At 38.3% G+C, this 14319-nt stretch overlaps 1 protein-coding gene and 1 long non-coding RNA gene across 2 annotated transcripts; one reads left to right on the top strand and one right to left on the bottom strand.

Moving 5' to 3' along the window:
• Window positions 1-4280: 4280 nt before the first annotated feature.
• Window positions 4281-9329, top strand: amh (anti-Mullerian hormone). The gene is made up of 7 exons (XM_008277503.1): window positions 4281-4401; window positions 5493-5660; window positions 5741-5913; window positions 6099-6210; window positions 6284-6383; window positions 6465-6880; window positions 8363-9329. Exons 1-7 carry the CDS (start codon window positions 4281-4283, stop codon window positions 8776-8778), a joined length of 1506 nt encoding a protein of 501 aa, XP_008275725.1. The 3' UTR covers window positions 8779-9329.
• A 1281-nt stretch (window positions 9330-10610) lies between these two features.
• Window positions 10611-13943, bottom strand: LOC103354204 (uncharacterized). The gene is made up of 5 exons (XR_520038.1): window positions 13821-13943; window positions 13532-13601; window positions 13306-13440; window positions 12961-13037; window positions 10611-10924 (listed from the first exon to the last, which is right to left on the bottom strand). It is a non-coding gene; the product is annotated as an uncharacterized LOC103354204 (long non-coding RNA).
• Between the last annotated feature and the right edge of the window lie 376 nt (window positions 13944-14319).

The following is a 14319-nucleotide window of genomic DNA, read 5'->3' as shown; positions in this document are numbered from 1 at the left end:
GCTTTTTAGTTACCATTTGTATTATCCGTCTCTTCGATTTGTCATCAATGTTCCTCCTGTGCCCACGTCCAGGAGGTTGGCTACAGTCCCATGGATCTTAGATTTCTAAATAATATGTGTAACTGTAGTCACAGGAACATCAAGCTGCTGGGAGATGCTCTCATAGCCTTTACCTTTGACATGTTTGTCTATAATTTTCTTTCTAATCTCCTGAGACAACTCTCTCCTTCACTTCCTCTGGTCCATGTTTAGTGTGGTACACAGCATGTCACCAAACAGCACAGTGATGTCCTTTAACCCTATAAATAAGTCGACTGACTGACTACAAGTTTGTAGACACCTGTGATGCTAGTTAGAGGACACACCTTGATTGAACACGTCCCCATGGTCACATTGTTTTCAGTCTTTTCTAGGGGTACCTTCATTTTTCATGAGTTTATTTTTTTAAATAATTCTGTTAAACCACGGTTCAAAAGTAATGTCAGATTTTTGTTGCTTAATTTTCATAGAATTTTGATTTATTATTACTTTTGTCAGATTCAAGTTATTTCTGTGACCATTGTGGGTTTGGGGTACTAACTATTTTGTCCACATGTGTACATCTCCAAACTAGCCTCCCGCATCTCAAAACGAGCATTAATTTAATATATTCTAAGCAGTATAATGTCTCAGGCCCATGTATCTGGTGGAACCTAATTGAAATGAATATTTGTTTGTGAGAAAGCCTCCACAAAAAGAGCTTCCTGATACCACAGTTCCTTGAAGGGTGACCTTGTTTTGTGCCAAAAAATGCTCGCAAACCTCCCAATAAGCCTTCATATTGAAGTTTTCCACCTGAACCCATTTATTATACACTGCTGGGGTTGAGTTTGCCCAACATGGTGGCCAACAGCATGTAAATAACACTTAACAAGCGCAGATCGCTACTAATGGAGGAGAAATATGTCCAAACATTTCATTAAAATGCTGTTAAATCACCCTGATTTCCACAGAACGGATTGAAATATATGCCGTCTGCAACAAATAGGCGAAGGTACCTGCCAAGAAATGTTCCACAAATACAGTGTTGATCATAACCTGCAGCTATTAGCGAACACACAGGACAATTCCTGTCATTCTTCACGAAAGATTTGTGATGTACAAGTATGAGCCTTGGCTTTATCTCTTGGGATAGACGGCCGCTAAACAGCCCCGAGACCTTGACTGTCTGCAAAACACGATGGCAGCTGTGAGAATAGTGAAGGGAGTTTCTTTGAAAAGAATCAGACTTCTTCTTCCTGAGAACAAGATTTTGTTCTTGCGTGAATGATAACAGATAACCTGCACGCATTCATGAGCATAACCTGCTCTGAATAACACTGCTGCTTTCAGCTCTTATCGTGACCCTGGAGTTCATCCTAACGATACTTGTTGTTCCTCCCAGACACAAACATAAATGATGTGTTTGTTTTCATCTGACACACATGAACACGATTATGTTACAGAATAATTAGAGCCCACACATGATAAAAAAAAAAATCCATTTTAGCGTTTAAGAAATTCTGATATTGATATAATATTGGCTGATATTGTTTATACATGTGTTAGAGTTTGATTAAAAAGTTAAAATGATGACGGGGTTGTTGATTATTGGCTTTCCAGGAACGTATTTCACATGGCACAAGGCTCATTGGAGGGAAACGTCTCATCTGATCTAACAGCTGATTGGATGAGATGTTCACTCAAGAATATGAAATCTGATTTAAAAAAAAAAAAAAAAATTTTATTTATCAACTTTTAAAAGGTGCACTCTACGTGGTGACAGTTGTCAGTCAGAGAAGCTGAAAACATTCAGATCATAAACTGCAGATGATGGATGACTTTATTGTATTTTAACGTTGGGCTGATTTATTTCCTGAAGTATTTCGTGACAACAAAACTTCTGGTAAGGAATGTGAGGAATCTGTACAGATGTTTCAGCCCTGACAGTCGGATGGATCAGTAATAAAAGCTGGGGGTGGGGGGGTTGTATTTTTTCTACTGTAGTTGACTATTTATTAATGTTTTCAATTAATTGATGTAGTTTGAGAGGGACGGGTTTGGCCACCTGAGTTATGTGTGCATGAGGATTCATGTAAAATGAAGGTTGAACCATGAACAGGGATCACAGATCACCTGTACAGTATTTTAATAGGTTGCTTTGGTAAAATTAAAACTGTTGGAGACGGTTTAGAAACTCATATATGCGTCGGAGAACATTTTAATAAATCCTTGTGCTTAAATAAGTTTCTGTGCAGACTGAAGGCTGCTGGAAACTGTCTTTTACGTCCATCTCCTGCTGCTTCCACCTGCTTTTGTTGGCTTTTCAGGTATCGTTCATCTCAAATGAGGCTAAAGTTTGACTCTCCTGCACCGTCTGCTCAGCGGTGATGCACACTCTGCTACATGTGCTGCAGAAGATGTCTTAAACAATGAAACTATGTCTATATGACACCGATTCTAAATTACTTCAAGCATCTTTTTCTGTGATCTCTTATTTTAAAGAGTGTCTATATACACTGATACCGACATATCTGTCACAGGCTAATATCAGTGTATTAGTTGTGCTCTTACCAATAAGAAATGCCATCTGTTAATTCCTAGAAGCGCCCTTAAAAAGCTTTAAAACACTCATGACTGGCTCATCGCAGTGAAATGTTTCTACTGAAAAAATGGTTTGAGACTCGAGTTGCACTGATTGATTTTAATTGACACAAGTCTCACATCTGAATGTTAAATATGAAGGCAGACGTGGTAGAAAAACAAATCAGCCACTGAGGTTCACCAATTAACACTATTTCTTGTGTTGTTTCAACTTTACAAAAGTATAAAAACGCTGTAGTTCTTGTAGGTGCTCTGGACCAGACTACTTCCTGGCTTGTGAAGCTGCTGTGCTCTTCCTCTTAAAAACTTTAATCATCTTTATGCTGAATTCCCCTCTCTCCTATCTTTTATTTTTCTTCCTCCCCATGCCTCTGTTCATCACTCCATCCACGTCTAATCCATCTTTCCTCTTTGACATTTCACTTCCTTCTTCCATCCTTTAATCATTCTCATATATCATACTTTACATTCCTTCATTTCTCATGTTTCTTTCACCTTTCCTTTTTCTTGTCACTCATCCTTCTTCCATCCGTTTCCATTCTGTTGCTGTCCTCTTTCCTCCATCCCTCCATCTTTGTTATGCCTCCATCTCTGCTCCACATTTGATTTTACTCAGCTAAATCTCGTGTGTCCAGTTTAATATAGAATTTATGAGTCAGGCGTCAATTTTCTCATCAAACTCATCAAAAAAAGCAAAAGGTGCGTTTACCAGAATTACAAACTTTTCCTTCAAACCTATTTTCAAGAAGAAGCTTTGATTATAGTGACATTTTAAACGTGCTTGCATCAGCTGAAGCTCATGGACACTAATTTTGTGATGTGATTGTTGTCATTAAACGTGAAATCTTATCGCTCAAATGACTGGATTACGCTGCAGGTGCTGTTTTTACTGAGCTTGGAAAATCCAGTTTTACTCGCTGTGCACCTGCAACCTGGAACAACCTGCAGATCAACCTAAACTGGACTTATTTATATGCTTTGGGCAATTTAGGGCTTTAGTTTCATGTTATTCTCCATCCAGCTCTTGCTTTAGGTGAATTATTTGTTTTTACATTTTAGATACTCAAATTAATGTTGTCTTTTAATTTTTAAAAAATTTTTTATTGGCATTAAAGTTTCTTATTTATGCACCTTCATCTTTAATTTCTTACTTGACATTGAAAATGAGGCCTCCAAACCTCAGTGTATTCTGAAGGAGATTTCAGTAGACCAGCAGACTGAAGCGTCCTTCACCAGTTCCAGTTCTGTTCTTCTAGTTTGCGATTTTTGATTAATATGATTTATTTAGTTGTTGTTGTTTTTTAAATGTAGCTGGTTTAACTTCTGAATCTTCACCCAGCTCAAGTGTTTTCATGAATAAAAGCACTGAAACCATCATAACCCTTTAATTTAACCCATCCTTCATTACTGTGAGTCCAAACACCTTTTTTTCTGTTTGCCTTTCATTCGTACACGTTCTCTGGGTCCAACCTGCTCCCCGGAGGTTCTGTGTAGCAGTTTAGAGCATCAAGGACACACAGTATTTCTATTTTGGCAGCCAGTTAGCGAGAAGGGAAGGTGGGAGGATGCGACTCCCGTCCGCAGGAGCTTGACCCGTTTAAAACAAGCGACTGAGAAAGGTCCGACCACACAGCGAACGTACAGACAGACGGTGAAGCATGCTGGCAGCGGTCGTCCTCTTCAGCGGAGCCTTGATGCTCTGCTGGACCAGAATCTTCGTGGCCCTGCAGGTCCCAGATGGACAGCAGCTGATCCAGGACCCAGACTCCACACTGACAGGTCAGAATCTGAACCACCCAGTCATGTTGTTTTGTGCGTTTGATGTGGTGCTGCAGCTTTGATACGTTTGTTTCCTGCTTCTAACTTTAATTGTCTGATGCACAACAAGAGGTCTAAAACCTGGAGGTTGTTTCTGACTCAGAGTTTCCTTTTTTTACACTCTGGTAACCAAAACTTTACAGCCACACTTTGTGCAACTGAGACAACTAATTAATTCAACCATTTTCTAATTGTTATGAGCAGATGTTCTGCCACTTATCCTTAATTTTCTCAGAAACACTCATTATTGTAAACTGTTTAATTCAGCTATTTAATCATTATTTTTAAGCTATTTAATTTAACAATTTAGCTATTATTTTTATATAATTAATCTAACAGTTTGTACATCATTATAATTAATTCAACTATTTATCCATTATTTTTTAGTTGTTTAATTTAATTAATTCAACCATTTGTCTGTTTTTTTTTTCAAATTTATTACTGTAAGCAGATTATTCAACTATTTATTCATTATTGTAGGCTAATTATTTAGCTATTTATCAAATAGTTTAAGCCTAATAATTCAACCATTTACTCTTTGTTTTTACTTAATTAATTCATCAATTTATCCACTATTTTAGGTAGTTTATACAAATATTTATCCGGTATTTTTAGCTAGATAATTAGAAATGTATCGGTTATTTTTTAGCTAATTGATTCGAGCATTTATGCATCATTTTAAAATAATTAAACCAACATATTTTCTGTTATTTTCAGCCACTGATCCATTATTTTCTGCTAATTAATGTAACCATAAAGCGAATCACATGGCTTTTTTGTGACTGATGGTATTTGTTTTAACTATTCTGTCTTGCAATTTCCTCTAGGAGATCAATAAAGTATTTCTGATTCTAATTGTTTATATTGCACGTTTGAGGTCTTATGAATTTGTTTGCACTTTTAATTTCCCCCTGCTATTTTGTTGTACAGCATTTTGTCATTTTTTTCTCAAAAGGTGAATAAAAACAAAGTTATTATTTTTATTTTTATTTCCAATTCAGATCACACACTCCCATCAGTCTCTCCGTGCTTCCTGGACGACATCTTCGCAGCGTTGCGTGAAGGTTTGGGGACGGACGGTGAACCCACAAACAGCAGTTTGACTTTGTTTGGAATCTGCTCGGCGTCTGATAACTCATCAGGCTCAGTCTTAGCAGAGCTCGCTCAGGAAATAAGGAAGAACCAGACAAACAGTTTGGAGGTTTTGCATCCGGCTGCAGGTAACAGTTCCTTCTGATTTGCAGTGTTTGTTTTGTGTATTTTTAAATCTCTCAGCAGCATGTCTTGTTTTCTCTGTTAGTGCTTCTGTCAGAGGATGATGAGCGAGGAGGCCTCACGTTGACCTTTCACCTCCCACAGTCTCCTTCACTAAAGCTGAACCCTGTGCTGCTGCTGCTGGCGTTTGAGAGCTCGCTCACGGGAGGAGATCTGGACGTCGATTTTACGAGTCAGTCTCTGCAGCCCAACACGCAGGTGAAGAAAGGCCTGGAGGGAATATTGCATGAATAATGTTGTGATTATATGTGAATCTGCCAATGATGTTTTAAAAGAGTAATTTCCCAAGTGTGGAAAAGATTTCTGAGCTTGTATTGTGATGAAGGGGGATCTTTTTAAACATGCACTAACTCTCTAGGTGTTCTTGTTGTTGTCTTCTCCAGTCTGTTTGCATTTCAGGAGAAACCCAGTACCTCCTGCTAACAGGAAAATCAGCAGAGGACAACGTTCAGCAGAAATGGAGGATATCTGCTCAGACAAAGTCCCCCGACATGAGTGAGAAACCATCTTGTCCTGTTTGTACTTTTCTGTCTCATGTGCAGCCTCTTCACATGTCATCTTGTTGCAGGGCAAAACCTGAAAGACCTCCTGATTGGTGGAAAATCAGGAAATAACATCAGCGTGACTCCACTTCTGCTTTTCTCTGGACAAACAGGAACCGATACGAGGTTGTCTTGGCTTTTAAGTTCCCTGTTGAAATATTTGTCACGGCGACACTTGGTTAATATTTATTCGCCCTCTTCCCTCAGCTACGCTCGCGTTTCAGGTTCCTCGCAGACGTCCTTCCTCTGCGAGCTGAAGCGCTTCCTGGGTGCCGTCCTGCCTCAGCAGCACCCCGAGGCTCCTGCGCTGCAGCTGGACTCGTTGAAGTCGCTGCCTCCCCTGACGCTCGGCTTGTCCTCCAGCGAGACCCTGCTGGCAGGAATAATCAAGTCCTCCGCTCCCACCGTCTTCTCCTTCACCGGCAGGAGCTCCGTGTTTCCAGTGAAACACGGAGAGCTGGCCTTGTCTCCGGCTCTGCTGGAGGAGCTCAGGCAGAGGCTGGAGCAGACGGTGGCTCAGCTGTCGGAGATAATAAGGGAGGAGAAGGTGGATGACAGAGCCACGGAGAGGCTGGGGAGGCTCCGAGAATTCAGTGGGATTGAGTGGAAGGAAGCTGCGTCAGGTGATGTGGGAAAGAAAACAGTCTCATAAAGCATTGTGTGACACATGATGGTTCTCTGTGATGAACCTAAATACCCCTCAGAGGACGCCAGAGCTGAAAACTTTAGGGTGTAAATTCTGTGTGGTGTCTACCTTTGATTTGGCCGCTGTTTAGGAAAAATAAATAAAAGGAAAAATGATGAACAAAACTACCAAACCTGAACAAAATACCCAAATCTCTGGAATACTACATCACTAGAGGCTATTGAGAAAATAAGGCCCAGTCGACACCAGTTCTCCAAATAAAACCATTTTAACCTACATATAATTTAACCACTTTAAATGGATATAATACTGTGTTTTCCACTGTGTTTGTGTATTTGCACACTTTGTCAGTGGTGAGCTTGGTGTGGGTTTGATCCTGTCCAACCATTCACCAGAGCATAAATGTCTCATCCATTTATCATTTCTTTTTGCCTATTAGTTTATGTATCTATTATTTTTGCCTAATTAATTCAACCCTTTCCCATTTTCTTTTTGCAAATTATTTCAACCATTTTTTTATTGTAAGCTAATTATTTTAGCCATTAATAAATTTTTTTAGCTAATTAATTCAACCATTTATTCATGATTGTAAGCAGATTATTCAGCTAATTATCAGTTATTTTTAGCTCATTAATTCAATCATTCATTTATTATTTTTTTTAGGCAATTAATTCTTACATCCATCTGTTGTTTAGCTAATTAATTACAAATGTATCCATTATGTTTAACGATTTAGTTCAACCATTTCTCCAGCACATGTAGTGAATCAATTCAACCCTTTATCCACTTTTAAAAAAACAATTAATTTAACTATTTATCTAATATTTTTTTAGCTACATAATTCAACAATTTCTCCATTATTTTTAAATATTTAACTCAACAATTCATCCTATATTTTTAGCTAATTAATTCAACCATTTATCCAATATTCTTAAAATCATAATTCAACCATCCATCCATTATCCATACACCGCTTAATCCTCACTAGGGTCATGGGGGGCTGGAGTCTATCCCAGATGACTCAGGGTGAAGGCAGGGGACACCCTGGACAGGTCACCAGTCTATCACAGGGCTACACTTAGAGCCAGACAACCAAACACACTCACATTCACACCTACGGACAATTTAGAATCACCAATTAACCTCAACATGTTTTTGGACTGTAGGAAGAAGGGACATGAACCAGAGATCTTCTAGCTTTGAGGCAACAGCAGCCCATAATTCTACCACGTATCTATTATTTATTTCAGCCATTTATTCATAACTTTATGCAAACCACATCAAATCATTATCAGCTACTTTAAACATCCTAGGTATTGTTTTAGCTGTTGAATTGTTTCATTAGTAAAAGCACTGTATATTTACATTTGTATTTTCCTGACCTTAAGTTCTTTGGTATAAAGATCCCATGTTCCCACTGTTTATCTGATGCTTCTACTTTCTCCTCTGCATCCAACAGGAGAGACTCAGTTCCGAGCCTTTCTCCTGCTGAAGGCCCTGCAGACGGTGACCTTTTCCTACGACATGCAGCGACGGCTGAGAGCCACCAGAGCAGGGCCCACTACAGGGGGCACTGTATGTGGGCTCAAGAGCCTCACGGTGTCCCTGGAGAAGCACCTCCTCGGCCCACAAACCGCCACCATCAACAACTGTCGCGGCTCCTGTGCGTTCCCTCTGGCCAACGCCAACAACCACGCCATCTTGCTCCACTACCACATCGAGAGCAGCAGCAGCGGTGGCGGCAGCTCAGATGAGCGAGCGCCGTGCTGCGTCCCTGTGGCCTACGAAGCCCTGGAGGTCATGGACTGGAACGAGCACGGGACCTACCTGTCCATTAAACCGGATGTGATAGCCAGGGCGTGTGGATGCCGCTGAGCATCTCTTCTTCTGTATTGTTCGGTTTAGCGCTCACTGACCTCTGCATGTGTCACATTTATTTATTCACTAGTTGTAAATGCACATTATTTCACAGTTTAGTTTCACAAAGATAGATGTTTTGTACACTTTATCATAACATAAATATAATATATATATATAGTCATAATCATTGTTACCTGAGCTACAGAGAGTTGAGTTCAAGTCAAATATGAGTTTTTATTATCTTCTGCTGTGTGTCAGTAGTTTATGAAATGCCATCATTAATATAAGGCTCTTGTACTAAGAATGAATATAGTTTAATTAAATATTTGAATAAAAAATCTTAAATATAGCCACTAAAGATTTCGGTTATCACTGAAAATACTGCCCTCAAAGTTGCTGCTGACAATTTAAGACTATTTTGCAATGTGCTGGTTTATGACCTTTCATAATTAGTTATATTCAAATGAAGATTTAATTGATTAAATTTAAAATATTCATCAGCAGTGATGAATGTTTCTGAAAAATGCATGAACTGAGAGTCGATATTAAATGAAATCTACATGTTTGGTGGTATCATTTATTTGTTGCGTGCTGTTTTTATACACTGGTTGTGAATGCACATTATTTCACAGTTTACTTTGGCACAGGGCTGCAAGGTGGTGCAGTTGGTAGCACTGTGGCCTCGCAGCAAGAAGGTCGCTGGTTTGCTTTCTGTGTGGAGTTTGCATGTTCTCCCCGTGCAGCGTGGGTTCTCTCCGGGTTCTCCGGCTTCCTCCCACACAGTCCAAAAACATGTTGAGGTTAATTGGTGATTGTAGATTGTCCGTAGGTGTGAATGTGAGTGTGCTTGGTTGTCTGTCTCTAAGTGTAGCCCTGTGATAGACTGGTGACCTGTCCAGGGTGTCCCCTGCCTTTGCCCTGAGTTGGTTGGGTTAGACTCCAGCCCCCCATGACCCTAGTGAGGATTAAGCGGTGTATAGATAATGGATGGATGGATTTTGGCATAGCTAGATGATTCATGATGCATGTATTAAAGTGTTACTCACACTTGAAAACCATCATGTTTACTGGAGCTGAAAAGAATTTTTCTCATCTTCCACTGTGTGTAAATATTTCAGGAAGTTAGATAATTAATATCAGGCACTTGCACTGACTATGAGTATCATTTTAATTAAGCATTTAAATAAAAAAGTCATTATTTAATCATTGTGTTCTATAAAGTCACTAAGGATTACAATTATCATAGAACATATTGCTCTCAGAGTTGATTATTGCTATTAAATACAATATAATTTTGTGACAGGCTGCTACATGACTTCAAAATTAGTGATGCTAAAGATGAAAATTTAATTGAGTCATTTTAAAATATTCACTACCAATGATGAATGTTTCTCAAAATAAAAATAAAAAATGCATGCATGTCCTGAGAGTCAAATTTAATTAAATCTGCATGTTTGTTGGCGGACAAGCATCATGTTGCTGCTGTTTATTTGTTGCCTACAGTATTTATACACTGGTAGTAAATGCACATTATTCACAGAAGGGTCTTTGGACTGTTTGCTTTCACACAGATGATGCATGAATCACACACTACAGTGTTTCTCACACTTAGAAATCATCATGTTTACCGAGTTTTTATCATCTTCCACTCTCTATAAATATTCTATGAAAACAATAATTAATATAAGGCACTTGTAGTAACTATAAATGCAATTTTAATTAAGTATTTGAATAAAAAGCCACTGAGCAGTTTGCCTTCAAAGGTAGAGATTTCTGCTGACAATGAAAGACTATTTTGCAATGTGCTTGTATATGACTTTGCAAAATTAGTGACACCGAAATGAATATTTGAGTTATTTTAAAATATTTATTAAATGTGATAAATGCTTGTGAACGAGGCACATCCAGACAAACACTGTTCTAAACAATACAAATAATGGATGAAATGTAAGATTCTGAAGTAAACTTAAGACCTTTTGTGTTCTTTATCTACATCTCTTTGTTGACTCTCCAGGTTTTTTTTTTTCCGGCAGCTTTCTATGTTTTATTCTCTAGCTTTGGGTTTCAGGATGACTTTGGTGCCCATTGGCTTTTTTCTTCTTCTTATGGCTCCAAGTTCTTCAGATCCCCACCACCACATGAAAGTGTCCCATAAGGAAATCTGGAGGCGGAAAGCAGAACAAAAACACACAGTCTGATTCACACAGAAATGGCCCAAATACACTCACTATGAAGCAGACTTCTGTTGCTTGTTATATTTTTATGTTCTGTGACTTTCTGAATCTTCGGTGAGGATGAAAGGCATGCCTAGGGAAGCTTACATTTCCAAGCTAGACTTTTCTTGTTCCTAAAACATTTTGCTGTTTTCTTTTATTTCCCATAAAGTTCTTCTTAAAGGCAGGACAAAGATAAGGAGAAGACGTTCTAAAAATGTTTGGTGATGCTGCTGTTAGACCTTAATGCCCTGAAACAAAATCAAATGCTCCACTGAAAACGTTCTTCCTTCTTTATCAGATAATATTGTGGAAAATGGTGCACGTGGTTTACAAATTCTATACTGTGTTTCCTCATCAACATCCCCAGAACATGCTTACAACATTGTTCTACCTTTAATATATCACATTCCAAGAAACACATTCTGTAAAAAACTAAAGCATCCTGTCATCTGAGGCCTTGATAACATCTGGAGAACATGTTGTAATGTTGGTTTGAGACTGTTCTTCCTCCTTTGTCACCATGGAACACTGTGAGAGTGCTTTATAGATTACAGAAACATTCAACGTGTTCCTTAAGAACATCCAGAACATTGTAGCCAGAATGTTCTACCTTTGTTCATACATCACAGTACGGGGAAGTCTAATATAGAACATTCTGTTATCTGAGGTCTCAACAACATCTTCAAAAAGCTATTTTGAATGCTGCATAGAGAGCATCCTTTTTTTGTTGTTGTTGTGGAAATGTTTTAGAAAAGAACGTTCTCCCACAGAAAAATGACAAAATGTTCTATATTTAATATATCATATCACAGGAATGTTAGAAAATGTTCTGTGTAAAAAAAAACAAAAAACAACAAAACATTCTGTGATCGGAAACCTTGATAACATTTTAAAAACATTTTATGAATGTTGGTTTAAGAACATCCTTCCTTTGTTATCATGGAACATTGTGGAAATGTTTTATAGAAGACTGTTTTATGATGTGCTCCCTCAGAAAGTAAAGGCAAAATGTTCCACCTTTAACACATCACATTACAAGAACGTTATAAAACATTCTGCATAGAAAACATTTCGTCATCTGAGGCCTCGATAACGTCTGGAAAACAGTTTTTGAATATTGGTTTGAGAACGTTCTTCCTCTTTTATCATGGAACAGTGTGATCATGTTTTATAGAAGAGCGTTCTATAATGCATTCTTCAAGAACATGCCCCAAATGTCCTCAGAACAGTGCAGTTAGAATGTTTCACTTGTTAATATATCATCAGGAACGTCTTACAAAGAATGTTTTGTTATCTGAGCTCTTGATAACATCTTGAAAACGTTTTTTTGAGGTTGCCGTGAGAACGTGCTTCCTTTGATCCTTGTCATTGTGAGAATGTTCTATAGAAGAAGGGTCTATAATGTGTTCCCTCAACAAAATAGGCAAAACGTTCCACCTATAATATTATCACATTCCAGGAATGCTGTAAAAAGTTCTGTATAAAAAAACATTTTGTCATCAGAGGCCTCAATAACATCTGGAAAACATTTTATTAATGTTGGTTTAAGAACATCCTTCCTTTGTTCCTTGTCATTGTGGAAATGTTTTATAGAAGAAGGTTCTATAATATGTTCCCTCAACAAAATTGACAAAATGTTCCACCTTTAATACATCACATTACAGAAACGTTATAAAATGTTCTATTTAAAAAAACACTTTGTCAGTATTTGTATATTCTTAGTCAAACAAATGTGTCTACTTATGTCCTTTTATTGACAAGATTTTCTCCAAATCTCAATGAGCTTAAAGCATTTAAATGTATAACATGCAGCAAAATGCAACAAATGAGGTGAAATAAATGTATTAGACAATATCTTTAAACTGCACACACACAGACAGACACAGTAAAATACTTGGTTCCACTCTGTCTAGAGTTCCACACAAACCTCCCTGAAATCACCTTTAAAGGACTCGACACAACAACCAAAGACAGACAGTACCTGAGGTAATGAACCATTCTGCAGGTTTCCGATGAAGGATCTGATACCTGTCTCCTCTACGAAAGAATCCAGAGCTTCTAGAAAACAAAATAATATAAAAGAATCTGAAGGCCTGAGTGCTTAAACAGAGGGGGAAGAGTTCAAGTTTACACATAAGCAATATTGAAACTATTATAATAAAACTGAAAACACTGTTAGATGTAGAAGTACAGTATCTATGTATCGTGTATGCTGCATATTACTGCAATAAATCAACTCAGTACAAGTTTCTGTTATCATAATAATGATAATAGCGTGTGTGTCCCTGCTGTCCTGTAAATAAAGTGACTGAACATGATAACTCACCATGTACTTCATTAACTCCGGAGCTCACCAGCAGAACAACCAAAGTCAGAACTATGCAGCGGTTCATCGTAAATCCCTTCCATGGATTTGGAACATCACTCAGATTTTCGATTGACAGAATCCGGTCATAAGACACTTTGAAAAGACACAAACAAACCAGATTTATTTACTGTATTTTTCCACAGATTTCACTCCCACAGTTGTTTAGGGTGGATATTTGTCTTACTTGTGTTTGCAGATGGTCCACCTCCAGCCTCTAAAGTGGGTTTAAATTGTGACCCGGATCCAAACTGAAGCTGTAACATGAAGAATTCAGTTGTTGGACAGTATATTTTACTATTTGTAGGTGCCTCTACTGGCATTAGCACCGTCTTTCAAACTGCACTGTAAGCCATGGACTAAGAAGATGGCTTAAAATAGGCACATGCAGCTCCGTGAGAAAGAGAAATATGATTATCAGGAGCTCAGAGTGAAGTTTTATATGAAAATCTGCACAGAAAAAACATGAAACTTACATGGTTTGTCCCTTTAGTTGTGACTCCTCAGAGGAATGAGGGTTAGCAGAGTTGCTTTGCTGCTTGTTTCTGCTGAGCAGCACCAGAGACCGGGTTAAATACACCCTCCTTTGCTGTTTGATTGACAGGCACAGATGAGAGGTATGAAAAAAAGGAAAATGACATTCATAGTGCGTAATAATACTGTTCTTTCCAGCAGTTAGTCTGTAGTTGGATGAGAATTACCAGCATTATACTGTATGGTGAGAAGCATTAGGTGCCAGATGGGATAAAAAAATAATATTAAAAAATCATGCTTACTAATCCTGCTTTGGTGGAGAAGGTCAAAACAGATACCTGGCAGGCAGATCCATCGCAGCAATTAACAACTAATTAGTGACTTAAGATCACCTTGACAGTGCAGCTGTTGAAGGTGGCTGCAGTTGTTTTACTCTAATAATGAGTCTGAGCTGCTGCAACAAGCAAAAATCCTGCACTGACAGTGTATGCAGCTTATTAT

The sequence above is a fragment of the Stegastes partitus genome, unplaced genomic scaffold, assembly GCF_000690725.1.
Source record: "Stegastes partitus isolate 25-593 unplaced genomic scaffold, Stegastes_partitus-1.0.2 Scaffold99, whole genome shotgun sequence".
NCBI lineage: Eukaryota > Metazoa > Chordata > Actinopteri > Pomacentridae > Stegastes > Stegastes partitus.
Note: the sequence above shows the minus strand (reverse complement) of the source record. Positions and strands in the feature narration are given on the sequence as shown.

Excerpts from the sequence above, each read along its gene's own strand:
- amh (XM_008277503.1), top strand. The coding sequence starts at position 4,281 with ATGCTGGCAGCGGTCGTCCTCTTCAGCGGAGCCTTGATGCTCTGCTGG. Across the intron at positions 4,402-5,492 it reads CCCAGACTCCACACTGACAG|CGTTGCGTGAAGGTTTGGGG; the intron begins GTCAGAATCTGA and ends ACATCTTCGCAG. Across the intron at positions 5,914-6,098 it reads CTCTGCAGCCCAACACGCAG|TCTGTTTGCATTTCAGGAGA; the intron begins GTGAAGAAAGGC and ends TGTCTTCTCCAG.